The sequence below is a fragment of the Callionymus lyra genome, chromosome 3, assembly GCF_982586985.1.
Source record: "Callionymus lyra chromosome 3, fCalLyr1.hap1.1, whole genome shotgun sequence".
NCBI classification, from domain to species: Eukaryota; Metazoa; Chordata; class Actinopteri; order Syngnathiformes; family Callionymidae; genus Callionymus; species Callionymus lyra.
Window position 1 is genome coordinate 38,438,639 of NC_141820.1, and position 17,504 is coordinate 38,456,142.

At 40.7% G+C, this 17,504-nt stretch overlaps 1 protein-coding gene across 12 annotated transcripts in view; it reads left to right on the forward strand.

Moving 5' to 3' along the window:
* Nucleotides 1–14,024: 14,024 nt before the first annotated feature.
* The window catches only part of sox5 (SRY-box transcription factor 5), a 74,680-nt gene continuing 71,200 nt past the window's right edge, over nt 14,025–17,504 (forward strand). For 7 of the 12 annotated variants that reach the window (XM_087787854.1, XM_087787855.1, XM_087787856.1 and 4 more), the window contains exon 1: nt 14,025–14,231. In XM_087787854.1, the coding sequence (XP_087643980.1) occupies nt 14,155–14,231 (77 nt within the window). In that variant the 5' untranslated portion in view covers nt 14,025–14,154. Of the gene's footprint in view, nt 14,232–15,219; nt 15,327–17,504 lie in introns of those variants that run through there. The other 5 variants (XM_087787852.1, XM_087787859.1, XM_087787860.1 and 2 more) reach the window with 2 other exon arrangements.

Here is a 17,504-nt window from a genome sequence, read left to right on the forward strand (position 1 = left end):
AGAAAATGGAAGTGGATTATTTGTTTTAAAAAAGCAGAATTAAATTAAAACTAGTGGGCGTCATTGTTAAGCACAGGGAACACTGGGTGCTTCAATATATAGCTCAGTTTAGCCCTCAGGCGGCGGATAGCACAATCTCCACTCCTCTTGTTCTCACCAATGGACTTAAAAACACACACATTAAAAGCCTTCCATAAAGCCTTTTGCAGAAAATCTGAAACATCATTTCCTCTCAATTCCTGATTCCCCCGTGCTCTCTTTTCATCCGTCTTCCCCCTTCTCCCCCAGAACAAGTACCCTGCCAGGGCGCTTCAATCCTGGGGTTCAGCTTTTTTCTTGACATGGAGAAACACAAATGTAAAGATTTTGGTGCAGAAACATGTAAAAAAAAAGAGAGAGAGAGTGAGGAACGCTGCCAAATCCCCCATTCAGCTCAGCTCAGATTGACGAAGCAACATCCTGACAGCTCGGAGGTGTGGGAAGGGGGTAGTCGATGGAGAGATGGCGAAGAATGGAGATGGGGAAGAAAGATATAGCCGCACGAGAGATCATGGTGGTGTAGGAGGGAGAATGAGATTAAGAATTAAACAGTAAATCAGCCGCTGCGATGATTAAAGTCACCAAATGTTGTTGCTTCAGCAATAAACTTTCTTCAATTTAACATTTAAAAAAGTATATTTAGTATTACTCTGTACACAAAAGCTGTTTATCCACATGTATCTCTAACGAGGAATTTAGAAAACCATAGTTCAATGAACTAGTTCATATTGTGGGCGAACGTGAACTGAAAGAACTGTATAACTGCCAGATGAACTTTACTGTGAACACTTTCATTCCTGGGTCTGTGAACGCTGAATGTCACATTCTTCCCGTTTATCTTAGTTATACAGGTTGCCAGAGTTCTGCAGCACCTTACAAACAAAACCCCTGCTGAAACACACTCCAAACACATCTTAATGTTACATGTAAAAACACCCAATGTGGCAACACCAGCCACCAGTGTCGCACCATCGCTTACGTCATTAAACATAGGTTGAGGAGGCTACAGCAGCATCTAGACTCGACAAAGAAAAATGTATTTATTCTATGATCATTAAAACAAGATTTATGTAAAGGTCGATGATATATGGGCACTGGAAATATATTGGAAAAGGTAGGTTGCAGCAACATATGGAAAGAAACTATGAACTAGTTCATTTTTGGAACTGTGAACCTTTTTCACATTTTAGAATCATTAAATATGAACATAACTAGTCCGTTTTAAATTTAGGAACTGAACTCATCACTGGTAGATAAGGGTCTCCAGCTCTCCCACAGGAAAACAAGTACCACCTGGATGTAGCATCAAAGCTCGGTACAAATGCATCTGAATGCAACACCTAAGAACCTAATTCTGCCTGGCTACAACTACTGTACATATCGTAGGTATACTCTTAGAATACTGGTAGATGCATCTACTCTTCTTCAATAACCCTATTCTCAAAAACATTCTCTCAGGCTCTGGTTGTGGAAGAACTTTCAATTTATTCACAACCTCTCTTAAACTCTTAAGATAGTTTAGTCCCTCAGTTCAATGTTTTTGGGTTTCCACCAAGCACTCTTTCAACAAAAATCAGATGTCAATGGATGACTCTCAGTTGTCGGTCCAGGGATTCTCACCTTTTATCGAATCGCTGGGATTGATTAAAGCCCATCATCGTCCAATTAAAAGTATAAGAAGTAACTTCATCAGTCAACTTCATCTTAAACGATACTAATTGATATTAATACACAGGGTCAAGGTAAAGGGTCAAGCAGACTCACCGGACACATAGTTTTCGTAATTTAAAATAAGACTTATGTCACTGTACAGATTGGAATCCAGTAGGATCTGGAATCCTACTAGTACAGATTGGAATACTGCTACTGAACTGGGATCTTAATATTGATATGGGTTTGATTACTGTAATCTGAAGAGTAATATGAATTTCTCCTATTAGAATTAGAGAGTGTCCTGGTAGTTTTCCAATCTGTACTAGTAGGATTCCAGATCCTAATGGATTACAATCTGTACTCTGACATATGTATATTTTCAAGTATCTCTTGAAAATGTCATAACAAAATGTCCTGCTTAAATAATAATAAACTCAATCTGCCATAATTTTCCTTTGCGAGGTCATTGTTCTTCCTACACAAAGACATTCTGTTCACCACAAATCCATATTTTCTGTCAAGGCCTTTGGCCGCCATATTAAATGAGAGAAATAAAAGTCTGAATTGTTGCATTCAAGGAGCAGGACAATCACTATGTGGCCAAGTTTGTAACAGCAACACAAGACAACTTTTCTTCTAGCAGCTCTCCTCTGTCTGTGTGTGACTGTGAGCCAGCTGCGTTTCTTTTTTTTTGTAAATCATTCACTTTTTATTTATCTTACCAGGCGAGTGTTTCATTAACCCCGGCGTGACACAGATTCCCTTTCATCCACTCGGTGTATTGTCTCCACACAACCACTGTCTCGTCTCTCACTGCAGCAAAGGTCGCTAATATGTAAGTGTCACCAAATATGCTCTATTTTCCCGAAGACATAATTAACTGTCTTGATGTTTTGAATGAGTCAAATGGAAAGAGGAAAAAATACAGCTAATTAGCAAAGACTCACAAAGAGTAGAGATCGTTAATTAATTTTCCGTGCAGCCGTTGTCGGAAAGAAAACAGCTTTGTGGTATTGTCTTGCAAGTGCACTTGATGGGAAGGTCTTGAATCACATCGGCTTCTGTCCTTTTACCTTGAGCAAGACGATCTTCATACAGATGTTTCCGCCAGAGCCGAGACAAAGAACCTGTTTCTCTCAGAGAATACTTCACCACGTCGCTTTCATCTCCGCCACTACTCCTGTTTACTTACATTTTAATCAGCTTTTAACAAGTTACTCATTTCCCACCAGAGACTCTGTCCTGCAAAACTTTCAACCAATCGACCGTATGCTTCCTATTCTGGCTTGATAATATGTCTCCCACTATTTTTTTAGACCTCCCTTTCCCCATGACCCTCTGGGCTCACTGTTCAAATCACAGACATGATGGGTCCAGTTGCCCGAAAGCTGATCTCTAGGAGCAAAAAAAGGAGGGACTTGACAGGGACAAAACTGAAACACTGGTGATTGCTCCTGATGATAAGATTCCAGGGTTGAGTCAGTACTTGGGTGACTTAGGTCAGTCTGTCAAACTGAGCCTGAGAAACCTGGGTGTTGTATTTTATAAAGATATGTCTCTTGTTCGACACTGCAGAAAACTGACCAGAAACTGTTTCCTTCAACTGAGAAAAATCTCTAAACTTAGGAAAATGTTGTCGGAACATGATCTGGAGCTTGTAATCCATGCGTTTGTTTCTTCTCGTCTGGACTATTGTAACAGTTTGTTTTCATGTCTTAACAAGAAGGAGTTGTCTCGCCTGCAGTTGATACAGAACTCTGCAGCGAGAATTCTGACCCTCTCTAGTAGAAGAAATCACATTTCTCCGATCCTTAAAACTCTTCACTGGCTTCCAGTTTCTTTCAGGTTCAATTTTAAAATTCTGGTTCTTACTTTCAGAGCTATTCATGGTCAGGCTCCTCCTTACATCACTGATCTGATCCAGCCTTACACCCCAGCTCGGGCTCTGAGGTCTGTGGATCAGAATCTACTGATGGTTCCACGCACACGACTCAGGACCAGAGGAGAGAAATCTTTTCAGGCTGTTGCTCCTAAGCTTTGGAACAATCTTCCTCTCTCTTTGCGCTTGATGGAGTCTACTGACTCCTTTAAGAAACATCTTAAGACGTTTCTATTTGTTCAGGCTTTTCCTTGATTTTCTGGAACTCCTGTGTTGTTCTCAGTATTATCTTGATCTTTAAAGTGTATATACTTTTTTGAGTATTATTTTGTTTGTTTAAGCGCTTTGTGACCCTGGTCTGGAAAAGCGCTATATAAATAAATATTACTTACTTACTTACTTACTTAGGGATCCGAAGTGGCGACAACTGTGCAGCGTCTCAACCAATACACAAGGGTGATGTTTGGGCGATCTTTATTACCCCTCTCTCTACTACCTCTTTATTACATTTTTTAATAATTTAAAATGTATATATGAATTGATTTATTTAAGTGATACATTGTGTGCTGAGTTAAGTCTTTGCGAGTACGTGACTTTCAGCCGCTAAAAGCCATACAAATTAACAATTAGAACTCCTGGACGTCCCACCTGGAAATGACTCTAGAAATTACGGTACAAACACATCTAAATAAAAAACTTAATGCGGCCTTACTATAACTACTGTACATGTTAGGGTGATATTTATCACCCCAAAACATAAAATTTATCATTTATATATGTATTGTTTTTTCATGAGACCTTCAAAAAATGAACTGGTTTCAAAAAGAAAGGTTTTAATCACTAGCAACATTTCCTGAATAACCCATTTACATACGTTCGGAAAGTTATTTTCCTAAAGTACAGAAAAACGCTGACAAAAACATAGTATCATGAGTTGAGGATATACGGAGAATTCTTTAGCAATGTTCATCTTAGTTGTTATAGTTGTTGGAGGTTAAAAACCCAATCTTGTTGGCCAGAGTTTGTCAGCAGGTTTCAAATTAAACTCTTCTCATTGATCTTTACCTGCAACCAATCATCAGTCCAGTTGAAGAAGCAGGAGTTGATGGTTTTGGTAGATGTTGAAGACTCAAGAGAGACACGCTAGACGGCACGGTGAACCATCTGGTACATGTCTATATCAGTGCAGTGAGTGTCGTTGATCGAGTGCGGACGAGTATTAAAAGGACCCTGTCAGTGAGAGATAGCGACTCTATCTTAATGGCTTCAGCCGCCTGCCACTCAGCCTTCAATGGGGGTTCTGTGCAAGTGTCGCCCTATGATAAACGCCACTTCACAGACCTCTCCTCGCCAGCCTCTCCTCTCTGAACGATGCCAGAGTGTTGATATGTCTTTCACTTCAACAGATCTCGGTCTCAGTTTGACCTTCATGCGTCCAGAGCTGGGGCAACTCCTCAGACACTGCTCAGGTTTTCCATCTGGCTTCATCTCCATTGTTGGCTCTTGATGTCATTCATGTATTAAAGGTGCGAAAGTTGAGTCCTCAGGTGAGTGAAGTAACGTCTCTGGAGTCTCTCCTGACGTGACGGAAGAGCTGAGGCACCATAACAATGCCTGTAAACGTATGCCTGTAAATTAATTACTACTCATTTATTTCTGTGATCCAATGATTTCCTTTCATTATATTTACCTTGTGAACTTGGTGTAAATCTTTCTTCACTTTTATTCCACAAAAGAGGCAGTTAATGATAATAATAATAATAATAATAATAATAATAATAATAATATAATGATCACTTCACTTCTATGTTGACATCCAAGCAGGAATAAAGGCAGACTTGAATATCATTGTTTTGACAAAGAGAATTTTTAAACACTAAAGGTCAGTGAAATATTAATTAAAATGTCTTTTGTGTTCTGCCAAGTTGTGCGACAAAAGGAGATTATTCTTATGTGATGTTGAATCGGAGCAGGTCACGCTAAAACTCACAAGTCCGTCTCTCTGAACAGATCCGTTTGTATAAGAACACAATAGTATCCAGTAATGGCTCTGAAGGGAGTTTATATGCCTCTGGATGGTTTCTTCCAGAGACTCTGGTTTCCTTTCAACAAAGTAAAACATGAAAAAATAAGTATAACTTCACATACTTGATATTGTTGTACTTGGTGTGACTTGGTCTGGTGACCTGACCATCCTTTTACACTAGGTAGCTCCCTCGACTCCTGCCCCGTTAATGTGTCATTAAACCTGATGATGAGACCTAATCCCATCAGTGTGTGATAATAAGTGAATGGATGACTCACTTCCCTCCGCTGTGGGTTTTAACAAGAGCCAACAAGAGAAATACTTTTAACATGTCGCTGTTCTTGTACCTCAAAGGCCTGACATTAAACAACAAAACGCAAACAGCTTGATAAGACACATGGCCACTATTGACCTGACATCACAATTGGAAGACCAGCAGCAACTGTGAGTAGCTTTATGTTGCCTTGAATTTTGCTAAATGTGCAGCCGAATGTTGGAATTAAATTTGTGTTATGTTTAACTGTGATATTAAAAGTGTCTATAGTTGTTTTGATAGCAACTATATCCAGTAGTTTTTAATAATTAATAGAACTGTGACTTTAGCTCGTTCAAAACTCCCTCTCTCGAGCTTTAGGCAAATGATGATTTCCAAAAATTATGTCAGCGGTTACTAATCTATCAAACACAGAAAGCAAGAAAGTCAGAAAGTAATTATTAATATTTATAAATAACCTTTCTAGACCAGGGTCACAAAGCGCTTTTTACAATAAAAAAAAACATACACAGGTAAAATATATAATTTAAAAGGCCAAGACACATAAGACAAACACAGGAGTCCCAGAAAATCAGGGAAAGTGAATAGCTCTGAAAGTAAGAACCAGAATTTTAAAATTGAACCTGAAAGAAACTGGAAGCCAGTGAAGAGTTTTAAGGATCGGAGAAAATAGAGCTGGTCAGAATTCTCGCTGCAGAGTTTTGTATTAACTGCAGGCGAGACAGCTCCTTCTTGTTTAGACAAGACAACAACGTTTTTTCAAGGGATTTTCTGTCTATTATTCTTGAGAAAATATAATAATTTTTCCCAAATCTACAAACCTTTCCAATGATTATCATTATAATCATCACAATTATGGAATATTCACAAATGATGTAGAATGAATGTGTGATTTGTTAGTAGATTCTTTTTAGACCTCTAACACAGGGAATTGGCTTTTATACCTACCTCATCTCTCATCTCATCTTCTCCCGCTTATTCGGGTTCGGGTCACGGCCGCAGCAGTCACTACCCACCGCTCGTGACCATAGGTCAGGGTAGCCACATAGATCCTCGGTATACAGAGAGCTTCACCTTTTGGCTTAGCTCTCTCTCCACCACCATGGATTGTTTAAATGTTCTTTGTGAACCTGGTTTGTAAAAGGCGCTTTACAAATAATAATAACTTACTTAAGTGAGTACTGAGGATATGTTTATTTTCTATGTTTATTTGTATGCATTGTATGCATTCTGTATTTACTAAAGACGCGCTGGATGACAGCTAAATGCCATTTCCTCTGATGAGAGATCTGACGCTTACATTTTTTTATTTTGATTCAATTTAATATTTACTGTGTCTTCATATTTCATATCTTGCTGCAAAGTTCCACTTCTTCTTTAATTAAATTAACATTTTTAACTGTGAATATCAGGCTGTTGTTATCAGCATACACTTATATAATGGCCCTTTAAATGTAAGTCCTTCACATCGCTACGCCTCACACAGATCGAAATCTTTGTGAGTTGCGTTTAGTATTCCATTATACTCATTTATGACGATTGCAAAACTAGTTTTGAAGACGTAGTCAATCAGGTTCTTCAGCAGCAAATCTCTCTGATCATAAACATGCTTTGTTAGTGCTGGAAACTTCCCCCGTAGACACATAACCACGCCCATTTTTCTGCAAGATGTTCTACCTATAAATTATCCAAAAGATAGGTCAAAGAAAAATCACCTGCACTTTAAAGCTGATGTTTCCAAATGTTGGAGGGTCAAGGGTAGAAGTACTATTATTATTCGTTATTATTCGTTCCTCTGTGTGCTCATTTGACCATGAATCTGACTTGGTCAATAACAAGAGGCAGATTGTTGTTGTAATTGTTGACATTGAAGATTGCGTTAGTGAGTGGAGGAGAAGAAGTATGAGCTGATCGACCACACATTGTTTCCTGGAATAATCAATATACAACCACAGTTTCTGTTAAAGATGTGGTTTTTTTTTTTTTTTTCAATTCTGTGCCAGAATCTCTCCAACCCAGAAACCTACAGTTCTTCTGGAAGAATGTTGAAGTGTTCCCATGTGCCCTTAGTGACATTATCTCTGCAGCATTTGCATCCCAACAAGATGGAATTGGGAAACATCCCAGTAAGATTCAACTTCAACTTCAGACTCAACTTGACTTCCTGGATGTTGAGGAGCACATCAGTGTCTCCCTGTTAGGATGTGGATTGACCTGTAATTGGAGCGCTTTATCCTTTGGCTCAGCTCTGTCCTAAGTACAACCGTGAAGAAAGACTGAAGACGCTGTTTGTTAACCTCACATCCAGCCCTCCCTCAAATGTTTAATGTCAACTGTTTAATATGTACCAATCTGAATATTTCAATATTTATCTTATCTGCAAGGCAACTGAAAAGTTGACATCACTATCTACACATAGCATTAATGCTAAACTCATATATTTTAACAACAAAAATATCAAATCTGAGGTCGATTACGATTCATTTTGTAAGCTGCTCAGATATGGACCTGTTAACTGGTTCTGAGTTCAGACACGTCTAATATAGTCAGCTGACAAAAGTATCCCGCACACGAATCATGTGGTTTTTAACCGTTGAGGGACATTAACATAGAATGACGACACATGGAGATGTGGCCCCGAGAAATACCAGCTCAGCATTACTTATTTTTATTTTCTTATTATTTTAGGGACCAGTAAATAATTCTAATAATAATAATGCATGCACTCTAAAATCTTACAGGCCAGAGTGTGTGTGATGTGAAAATGCACAAGTGCGACCCCTCCATCCCACCAATACGTCCTAAAATGTCCGTGCGTATGTGTGCGTGCATTAAAGTATCAAGGAAGTGGCAGTCTGTCAGCTCTGCTTTCCTCAGAACAATAGCAGGATTGGCTGTATGTGTGACACGCAGACCACACACTCCTAATAGTGACTGACAGCACTAAGAGCTCCGAGGAGCACACACACACACACACACACACACACACACACACACACACACACACACACACACACACACACACACCTGAGGACACAATGGGTGTGTGATTGCGGAGCGTTTCAGTCAGTCTGCGTCTTGTTCTGGGAGTGTGCGTTCATTCGTGTGAGCTTCAGCATATGCTCGGTGTGAAGAGTGTTCATCTGTCTTCTCGTGGAGACCAATGGAAATGTTCTGCAAATAAGAATCAAAATGATGATATTGTTTGAGATACAAAAAGACTGTTGTGCTAATGGCTACAATTAATAAACATAACACACTTATTTTACATCTACCTTTGCATGATGATGAACAAACATGCATCTTTAATCTGCGGCATGTTGCACAACTAAGTAGCGTTTGGCGTGATGGACATCATAGGCGTCCAACTTATTCACAGGGGGGCCAACTACAGTCTGAGGGACGTGATCTATATTTATGGACTTTTATGAAGATGACTATGAGTAGAAATGAGATTTAAACCTTTGACCTGTTTATGCAGAGGAGCTGCCACTGCTGACTTTTGACAAGCCTTGTGCTCTTTACACGGACAGCAATTTGACATTAGTTGTTGCACATTAACTTGAGGATGACTTGAGGAGGCAAATGCCTAGAAATAAGAGGATGGAATTTAAGGGGAATGGCTCTGAGGAACATTTAAAACAAAAAAAAGGCTTAATAAATAAAAATACCCTCATATTGCATTAATAGAGTTTGTTTTACTTCTGAATAACTGAGTCTCTGTTTGCTTAATTTATTCAGTTTCTGAAGCCAGTCACATAAAAAGTGTGATGTGTGTGAGAAAGTGAAGCACAAAGCAGCTTCAATGTACCATCGGTGAGGAAGCAAAGCGTTGACAAAAAAAAAGAAAAAAAAGGTCTGGAACAACAAAAGTGGACCACAGATCAAAATGCATCAAAGTGTTTCTTTTCTTTTCTGCTCAGGCGATCAGAGGTACCGAACATGCTGCTGTAACACTCGCCGAAGTTTTCCAGCAGCAGATGTGATCGTGTTATTGTTCAGTCGCACAACTCCTCGCTGTATCTGACAGACTGTCACACAACTCTAATTTGAGCAGATTCAACGGCAATAATCATCTGTTCTAATCAGTCAACGATCTCATGGAGATGTTTGTCAGTGAGTGTTTGCAGGAGGTAAATAAAGTTTCCACACAGACGAAGATATACGCAAACCTAATAAGCTGAGCCAAACCAAATGTTTGAGATTCGTGTATAAGCAATTAAAATATGCCAGAATGTAGAAAAAAAAAGAGGATTTGAGAAGTCATAGTAGATCTTACTCTCATCTTTAGTCGTCTTTAATTTCAGATCTGGATCACTGAAATGTCCAATTTTGTTGAGCAAAGCTGTCATGGAAGATCTTGCCACGTTCTTGGGACAACAATTTAATCAAAGGTTTCCAAGTAGATGGCTCTTGTCTAATATGCTTCCTCTATGATGCTCTTTATCTTCGGGGCTGGGAGTTTGTCTATTCTCTCTCGCCTGGATTAGGTCATGGGGCCCAAAAGGAATACAGAGGTATCTGATATTTTCCCTGGTTCTGCCTCATCCTGGCTCAACACCTCAGAAGGATGCATCCAGGATGAACTCTTTGTGTGAGCGCATGGTTGCCTGACTAGAAATCTTACTCAGTGCAAGTGGATGCATGAAATAGTTCCTTGAGGGAGTAAGGAAGGTATTGGAAGTGCATATTCTCAAGGACATGCCTGGTCAAGAACAGTACATGTGCTGGACTTTCAATTTAATTCAATCTATTGAAAGTGTCAAATCACAACAGTTGTCTTGATACACTTTGCAGTTTAAATAACACTGTATAAGAGAAGAGAAAAGAAAAACAGGCCCCAGCCAATCACATTGAGTGACAGTGGCGAGAAAAAAGTCTTTCAACAGGCAGAAACCTTGAGCAGAACCATACTCAGTCTGGATAGTCTCATGATGGGAGGGTGAAGAGAGACAGGAGGGTGGAGAGAGAAGGAGAAGAGACATATTGAAGGAGTGAGAACAGTGTAGTGCAGGGCAGAAGACTCCAGAGAGGCCCATTGAAAGGAATATGGATTAAACTTTGAGTTACGCTGTACCAGTATAATTGTATGGCTTAGTTATTGCATGAGTTGAATTGTTCAGATGTGTTTTGAAAAACAAATTCCATCAGAAAAGATTCGAGCGAAACTGAATTAAGGCACAAAAATCAGCCTGGTTACAATCATTTTTTAAGAACAGGTTCCTCGTTGGCTCCCATTCCCCAGTCTCGTGTCTCATTTGCCAAAAATCTATCTTACTAGTACATGGTACCTAGTACTAGAATACTAAACACTTTTATATCGAGTTAATGAGAATTGTAACAAACCGCCTTATTCGTTCTCTGACACTAGTAAAGTGACAGAAATGAATGATGTTTTGTCAAAAGTGCATCAAGTAACATCATAATTTTGCATTATTCAATTTACTGAAAGCACTCCTTGACAGACGAATAACTCAATAGACTGTTAAAACACCAACAAAGAACAATTAGATCAATGCAAATTAAAAAATCCTGCGATCAAGTTTCTGTGACCAACTTGAGTCAGAAATCAAATAGTGATCAACGTTCTTTAAATCCGACAAAAAAGGAAAAGGAATGAGTCGCTAAAGTGCCAAATAGTATCCCAAAAGTAAAGATTATTGAAAAAAAGTTTAGTATTTATCAGAGCATATGTGTTCGGTTCATTTTCATCAGGTAAAAACATAAATACAAATTTCCTGATCAATCGCCACAGGGCTGTCAATCATTTAGATGTTCACTCCACACATCTCCACACCAGGAGATGACTTGTGAACCTGAGACATGTAGCTGAAAAACAAAGAGCTCCACAGAGGCCCTGCGACATGATCGTGATGCCAACTAAAACGTTGGAACAGATCTCTTCGCTTTGCTTTTTAAGACAATCTATTAGCTCATCAGAGAGAAGTGAAGGAACGCTTGACAATGGAGTCCCAGCAGTTTTTATTCCAGATGGGTGTTGGTTTTGAGGACGCGTAGGCACGCCTCAGTGAGCTCTGTCTGTCTCCTCTCTGCTGGACATAAATCCGTTTTGCATATCGAGCATGGAAGCCCCGAGAAGACGTCTCTGTCCATACTTTCATGTTTGTTTAGAATCAATTTTTACATATATCCAGAAGAGGACTTACGGGATTATTGGCGAACGACATTAACCTACAGGTGTGTTGACTCTTCTGTCTTTAACTTCACGTCAGTATGAGGAGCAGGGAGTCAATTCTTCTGCAGGGTCTTCTTCTGACCATGTGTGTTGCTGTTGTTGGATTTAACTATCTCAACAGATAACTGACAATCAGTCTATACCAACATCTAGGTAAACATCCTTTTGACATCTTAACGCAGGTAAATATTGAACTTGTGTAACATGGTTACAGAATATTTATTGTAATGTTGACAGTTATTTAAAATATAATATGAAAATCGTTTTGTAAACAGTTTTAAACTCGTGCTACTGCAGAAGTTATCCTTGTGTTAAGCTGTTGTTCTAGTCTGCTATAGTCCTTGTGCCGCTTTCCATGAATAATACAAAACCTTACTTGGAATATTTCTCATATATTTCTTCTCTTTGGCTTCTTAACAAAGCTTAACAAAATTATTATAGTAAGAATTGTCATCTAAAATGTTATTTCAAGAAACTTTATTTTTGGATATTTGGAAAAAACGTTCTACCTATTTTACAAGATTCTAAACTACATGCATATTTATGACAAGATTCTGAAGGACTTTTTTGTCCTCTGCATGATGCCCATTTCAACCTCATCCAGAAAAAAACATTTTTAAAAACAATATCTCCCACATTCACCAGATGATGATCAGCGATTGTGAAGAAGCTATTTGGACATTTGTAAGCATCAACAAACCAGGAAGTCCAACTGAGAGAAAATAATTGGAGGTATGTGAGCTGCTGTTGATGGACGTCTATAGCAGGTAGCTTAGTGCTGAATAACTGGACCATTAATGGCCTGCATTTCAAGGTTTGAGAGGGGAAAACGCTGACGGTGCTATTTTTAAGTTTCCATTAGTCAGAAGTCATAATTATGAGCCGCTGGTTAGAACAAAAAGTTCAGCGTTTTGTAATTCAGTGAAAAAAGTGAAAAAAGTGGAAATAGAGTATATCTGCACAACAGATATGAGTGTGTGTGTGTATGTGTGTGTGTGTGTGTGTGTGTGTGTGTGTGTGTGTGTGTGTGTGTGTGTGTGTGTGTGTGTGTGTGTGTGTGTTTATAAAAATGACGTGTTTCTCTCTGGGACGAAGACACAGGAAGGGTGAACCTCGCGTCTTACATCATTTCCTCATTTCAGTCAATATTGTTCTCAGCCTCCACAACTTTTATTTCACGCACATACGCCCGAGTCAACAAGAAAAATGTTCAGTTACAGAGTAAATCTAATTTTGCTTAGAGCGATACATATATAGAAAGAGAACAACCTCAATTCTGATTCTTTTCTCTTTTTGAATATGAATAGAGACCTTAACTTGCCTTGAAAATAGTCCAGAGTAGTCTAAAACATTTTTTTTAATGACCGTAATCCTTCTGTCAAATATAGAATGTGTTGTTTTATTTAAAATCTCCATGTCTCCAAACCGTCTGGTCTCCTTAACTTTATACCTGAACTCATCACCATGAGCTCTAGTATACACTAATTTTCCTTTCTTATCATGCTCCCAGACAACCTCTCTGACCAGTAGTTTGGTCACAGTTGTTTCTTCTGTTACAATGATGCCTCTTTTTTAAGCAAATTCTTTTTTTTCCCATCTTTTCATCAGAGGAAACATTGTATGGTTCTGAGGTTTAAATGCAGCTTAAACAAATGTTAACATTTTTCCAAACTAAAGTTTCTCCAGAAGCTGCATCTGTAAGTGGATGACAAACACCAGACCGGTGAAGGGGGGCAGCACTGCCGTGCACTGAGCCCTCCGGTCACCCGGGCCCCTGACGCCCCCCCCCCCGGCCCAGAACACACCCGGATCCGCGGAGCAGGACTCTGCTGCTGGCCCTTTAAGAGCGGAGCCTACATCTCACAGCTTGCGGCCAGGGAGGGAGAAGAGGAGGGACGGAGGAGAGAGGGAGGGAGAGAGGGAGGGCGGCTGAAAGTGTGTGAGTAGAGAGAGAGAGAGACACACTCTCAGAGAGAAAAGAGAGAGAGACGACCAGCAGTGTGTGTGAGAGGTTGAAGGATCACTTCTATCCCATCTTGTTTTGGGGAGACTAACCTGCTTCATCTGAGCTTCTGTGGGACTGTTTTATGTTGTTGTTGTCGAGAGAGACGGACCCTTACTCCAGCATGCTCACTGAGCCTGAGCTACCTCAGGAGTGTAACAGGTATGTGACGCCTCCACACGCGCGCGCACGGGGGGCACGGGCGGGCACATAACGGGACGGCGACAGCGAGGGTGACCCGCACGGGTGTGTTTGTGTGTGTGAGGGGATCGGAGCGGTGTGTGTCTCGCAGGAGTTGTTGAGCGCAAGAGTGGGTGTGTGTGTGAGGAGTGATCACAGAGATCCTTAATTTGAGGGGAAATAAACAGGAAGTCTCGTGTCAGTGTGAGGTTTGTTTGAGTGGAAAAATCACAGAAATGGGTCCTTTAATCCTGGGGAGAAAAGAAAAAGTCTGCAAAAGTTCATCTCAACTTTTCAGATCAACAAGTCAGGAACTTTTTCAATAACAAACATTGTTTACACCTCTTTATTAATCCAGATTCTGTCATAATCCCATTGTCAATCCTTATGTTAATGTTAATCTGTCACTCCTGTGATGTTTGTGCTTTTTTAATTTAAAGGTGCTAACCCTCCAACCTTCCTGTCAACACAAGTGGCTTTCGGAATAATGGTAGTTTGATGCTAATGCTTTGAGAGTCAGATTATGTTATAATACCCGGCTTTTCAACACACACACACACACACACACACACACACACACACACACACACACACACACACACACACACACACACACATATATCATTCTCTCTTGACTTTTACTGGTGTGTTGTTGCCTGATGAAACTAAGCTTTTGTTCGCAGATAAACTAGGGTTCAGAATTAAAAGCACATTTAGTGATTGAAGTGGGGGGAAAAAAAAGATAACAACAGCTAGAAGGAATTAAAAATTTAAAGGATTACAACGCAAAAGCAGAATGCAAGGAGATAAATGTGGGGATTACAATGATTTAGGAGGAGAGCACTTAAAACTCCTGCTTTCCAGTAATGCACTCCATCACTGGACATGTGTGTGTTTGTGTGAGTGTGTGTGTGTGTGTGTGAGTGTGTGTCATACGTGGACGAGAGTGACAGGAGAGGTATCTAGTGTGTGTTCAGCGCCAGTCTCTCAGCAGAGTCGAGAGTGTGTGTGCGAGTTGCCAGTGTGTGTGCGCTTCAAGTCTTCAGTGGTCGTGATGCTTTCCATCCCTGCGTCTCTGTAAGTTTCAACCTTCATTCACTTTCAACTCTTGTGACGCTTCGTCAAAATGACTGCCTTTATTTAAGATTTTCTTATCACTTTGAAACATTAAGATAAAATCCACTTTAAATTGCATGTGATGCTCTTGTTTTTTTATGTCTTTACTGAAAAGTGTAAATATTGAGGAGCAGACGGCCGACACAGATTGTTTGAACAAAACAACGCAGAAGGAAAACACTAAAAGTTAAAAACAAATCAGGAAAGTAAGAATCTGGATTCAGTGGTCGTGTTGAATTATCAGTTTAAAGTGAGAAGTCGACGTCAAACCTGCCTCTGGAGTTGAAGTAACGGCGCGAGGTAACTGACCGAGCGATACGGGTGAGGATGCAAAGTTTTTGGGGGTTGTTGTGGGGGGAGGCAGGGAGAAGAGGAAGAGAGGTCCCGCTGATCTGTCGACGTGGTGTGAAGGGCAGCGGTGGATTTTCACACCCCTCCATTTGTCCTCCTCACTTTATTGGGGTGCTCTGCACTCATCATATGTTTGTTGTGCTTTTTGGCTTTTTTTAAAAAATGTCTCTGAAACTTTTCTCCCAGAAACAAATGGAGGTGTATGTAAAGTGAGGGTTTTAACGAAATGTGTAGGGAGAGCGTTTCATCGGCGCCGGTGTAAAAGGCCCCAGATTAAAGAGTGTGTGTGTGGAGGAGAGGGAGCCGAGTAATTGAGTCGAGTGTCCGTGCTCTGCAAACTAATGCCCCGTTCTACCCCTTCGCTTCCCCTGTGGCCCTGGCCAGGCCTCCCTCTCTCTCCCTCTCCTTCCCACTCTCTCCCTCCAACACCACCACCTCGGACTGGAGGCCATTGTCTGGGCCATATTGTCTGTCCCCAGAGAGCCTTGATAGCCGTGTCTCCATCCTCGGAGCGAGTGAGGAGGAGGAGGGGGGTTTGAAAGAAAGAAACGGGAAAGAAAGACAGAAAAATACCAGAGGAGAATGCTACCCCCCTCCCTCTCATCTCCTCCCTACTTCCTCCCCTCTCCCAGTTGAACCCTTGCAACTCTCCAGCGCTACGACCTCCCACCCTGGTGCGATCAGCTGACCACGGAGTTGAGGACAATACAGTTGGAAAACAGTTTTCTCGTTGAGGACGGAGTGTCGAGTAAAAGTTTGTGTGCAAAACAGAGACGGACGAGCGCGACTTCACAGGCTAACGAGAGTCTGGTCAGATGACATGAGGTCATGGGGGTTGGGGTTAAAGTTCAGGTCGAGGTATTGGATTGTTAAAAGCGCCCCGGCACTCAACTTCTTTAAAAGATCATCAATCCAGGCGTCTTGTCTTACACTAATCCCACTATTTCTCTCCTCACACACACACACACACACACACACACACACACACACACACACACACACACACACACACACACACACACACACACACACACACACACACACAGAGCCAATCCACAATAGGGGACAGTGTTAGCGGCGCCACAATGGAACCTCTGTCCTTCCAGGTAGCGAGGGAGCGGGAAAGAGAAAGAGGTCAAAAAGAAAAAAAAGTGAGGGACCTATGAAAGAAGCCAGCTGTGTGTGTGTGTTGTCATTCACGTGATAGAATGTGTGTGTGTGTGTGTGTGGGGCAGGCAGAGTCGCTGACAGTGAGACGAATGTTGTGACCACTTTATGGATTGTTTAACAAAATAGCGGCCGGGCGCAACAATGGAAAAACACAGCCGCTCGCTCGATAAACATTATGCACCGTCTCCTCCTCGCGCAAAAAAAATAAAAGCAAACCAGCAGGGGAGCCGGGGACGCCGTCCACCGGATGCACTTTTCCCTTCTATCTGTCTGTCGCTCGCCCTCCCACCCCCCCCACCACCCGGCACAAGACACTTTCTGTCTCACTTCTTCTATACAAGTTTTTCCCACGAGTCGTCTGGACTCCGTAAAAGTTTCAAAACGAAGCAGAACTTGAGTGTGTTGCACAGGGAGGGTTAAAAAAATTCCCTTCAGTAATTCTGCTTATATTGTCTGTTTAGAAGTCGCAATAAATTCCAGGTAGATTTCTGGAAAATTATGACCAAAAAAAACGTGTTGTAGACTGTTTTTATTGTATTATTTCAGTCTCATCCTATAGACTGTAAAAAAAAAAAAACGTGAAGGGAAGAAGTAATTCTCCTTTATTTTTAAGCAGTT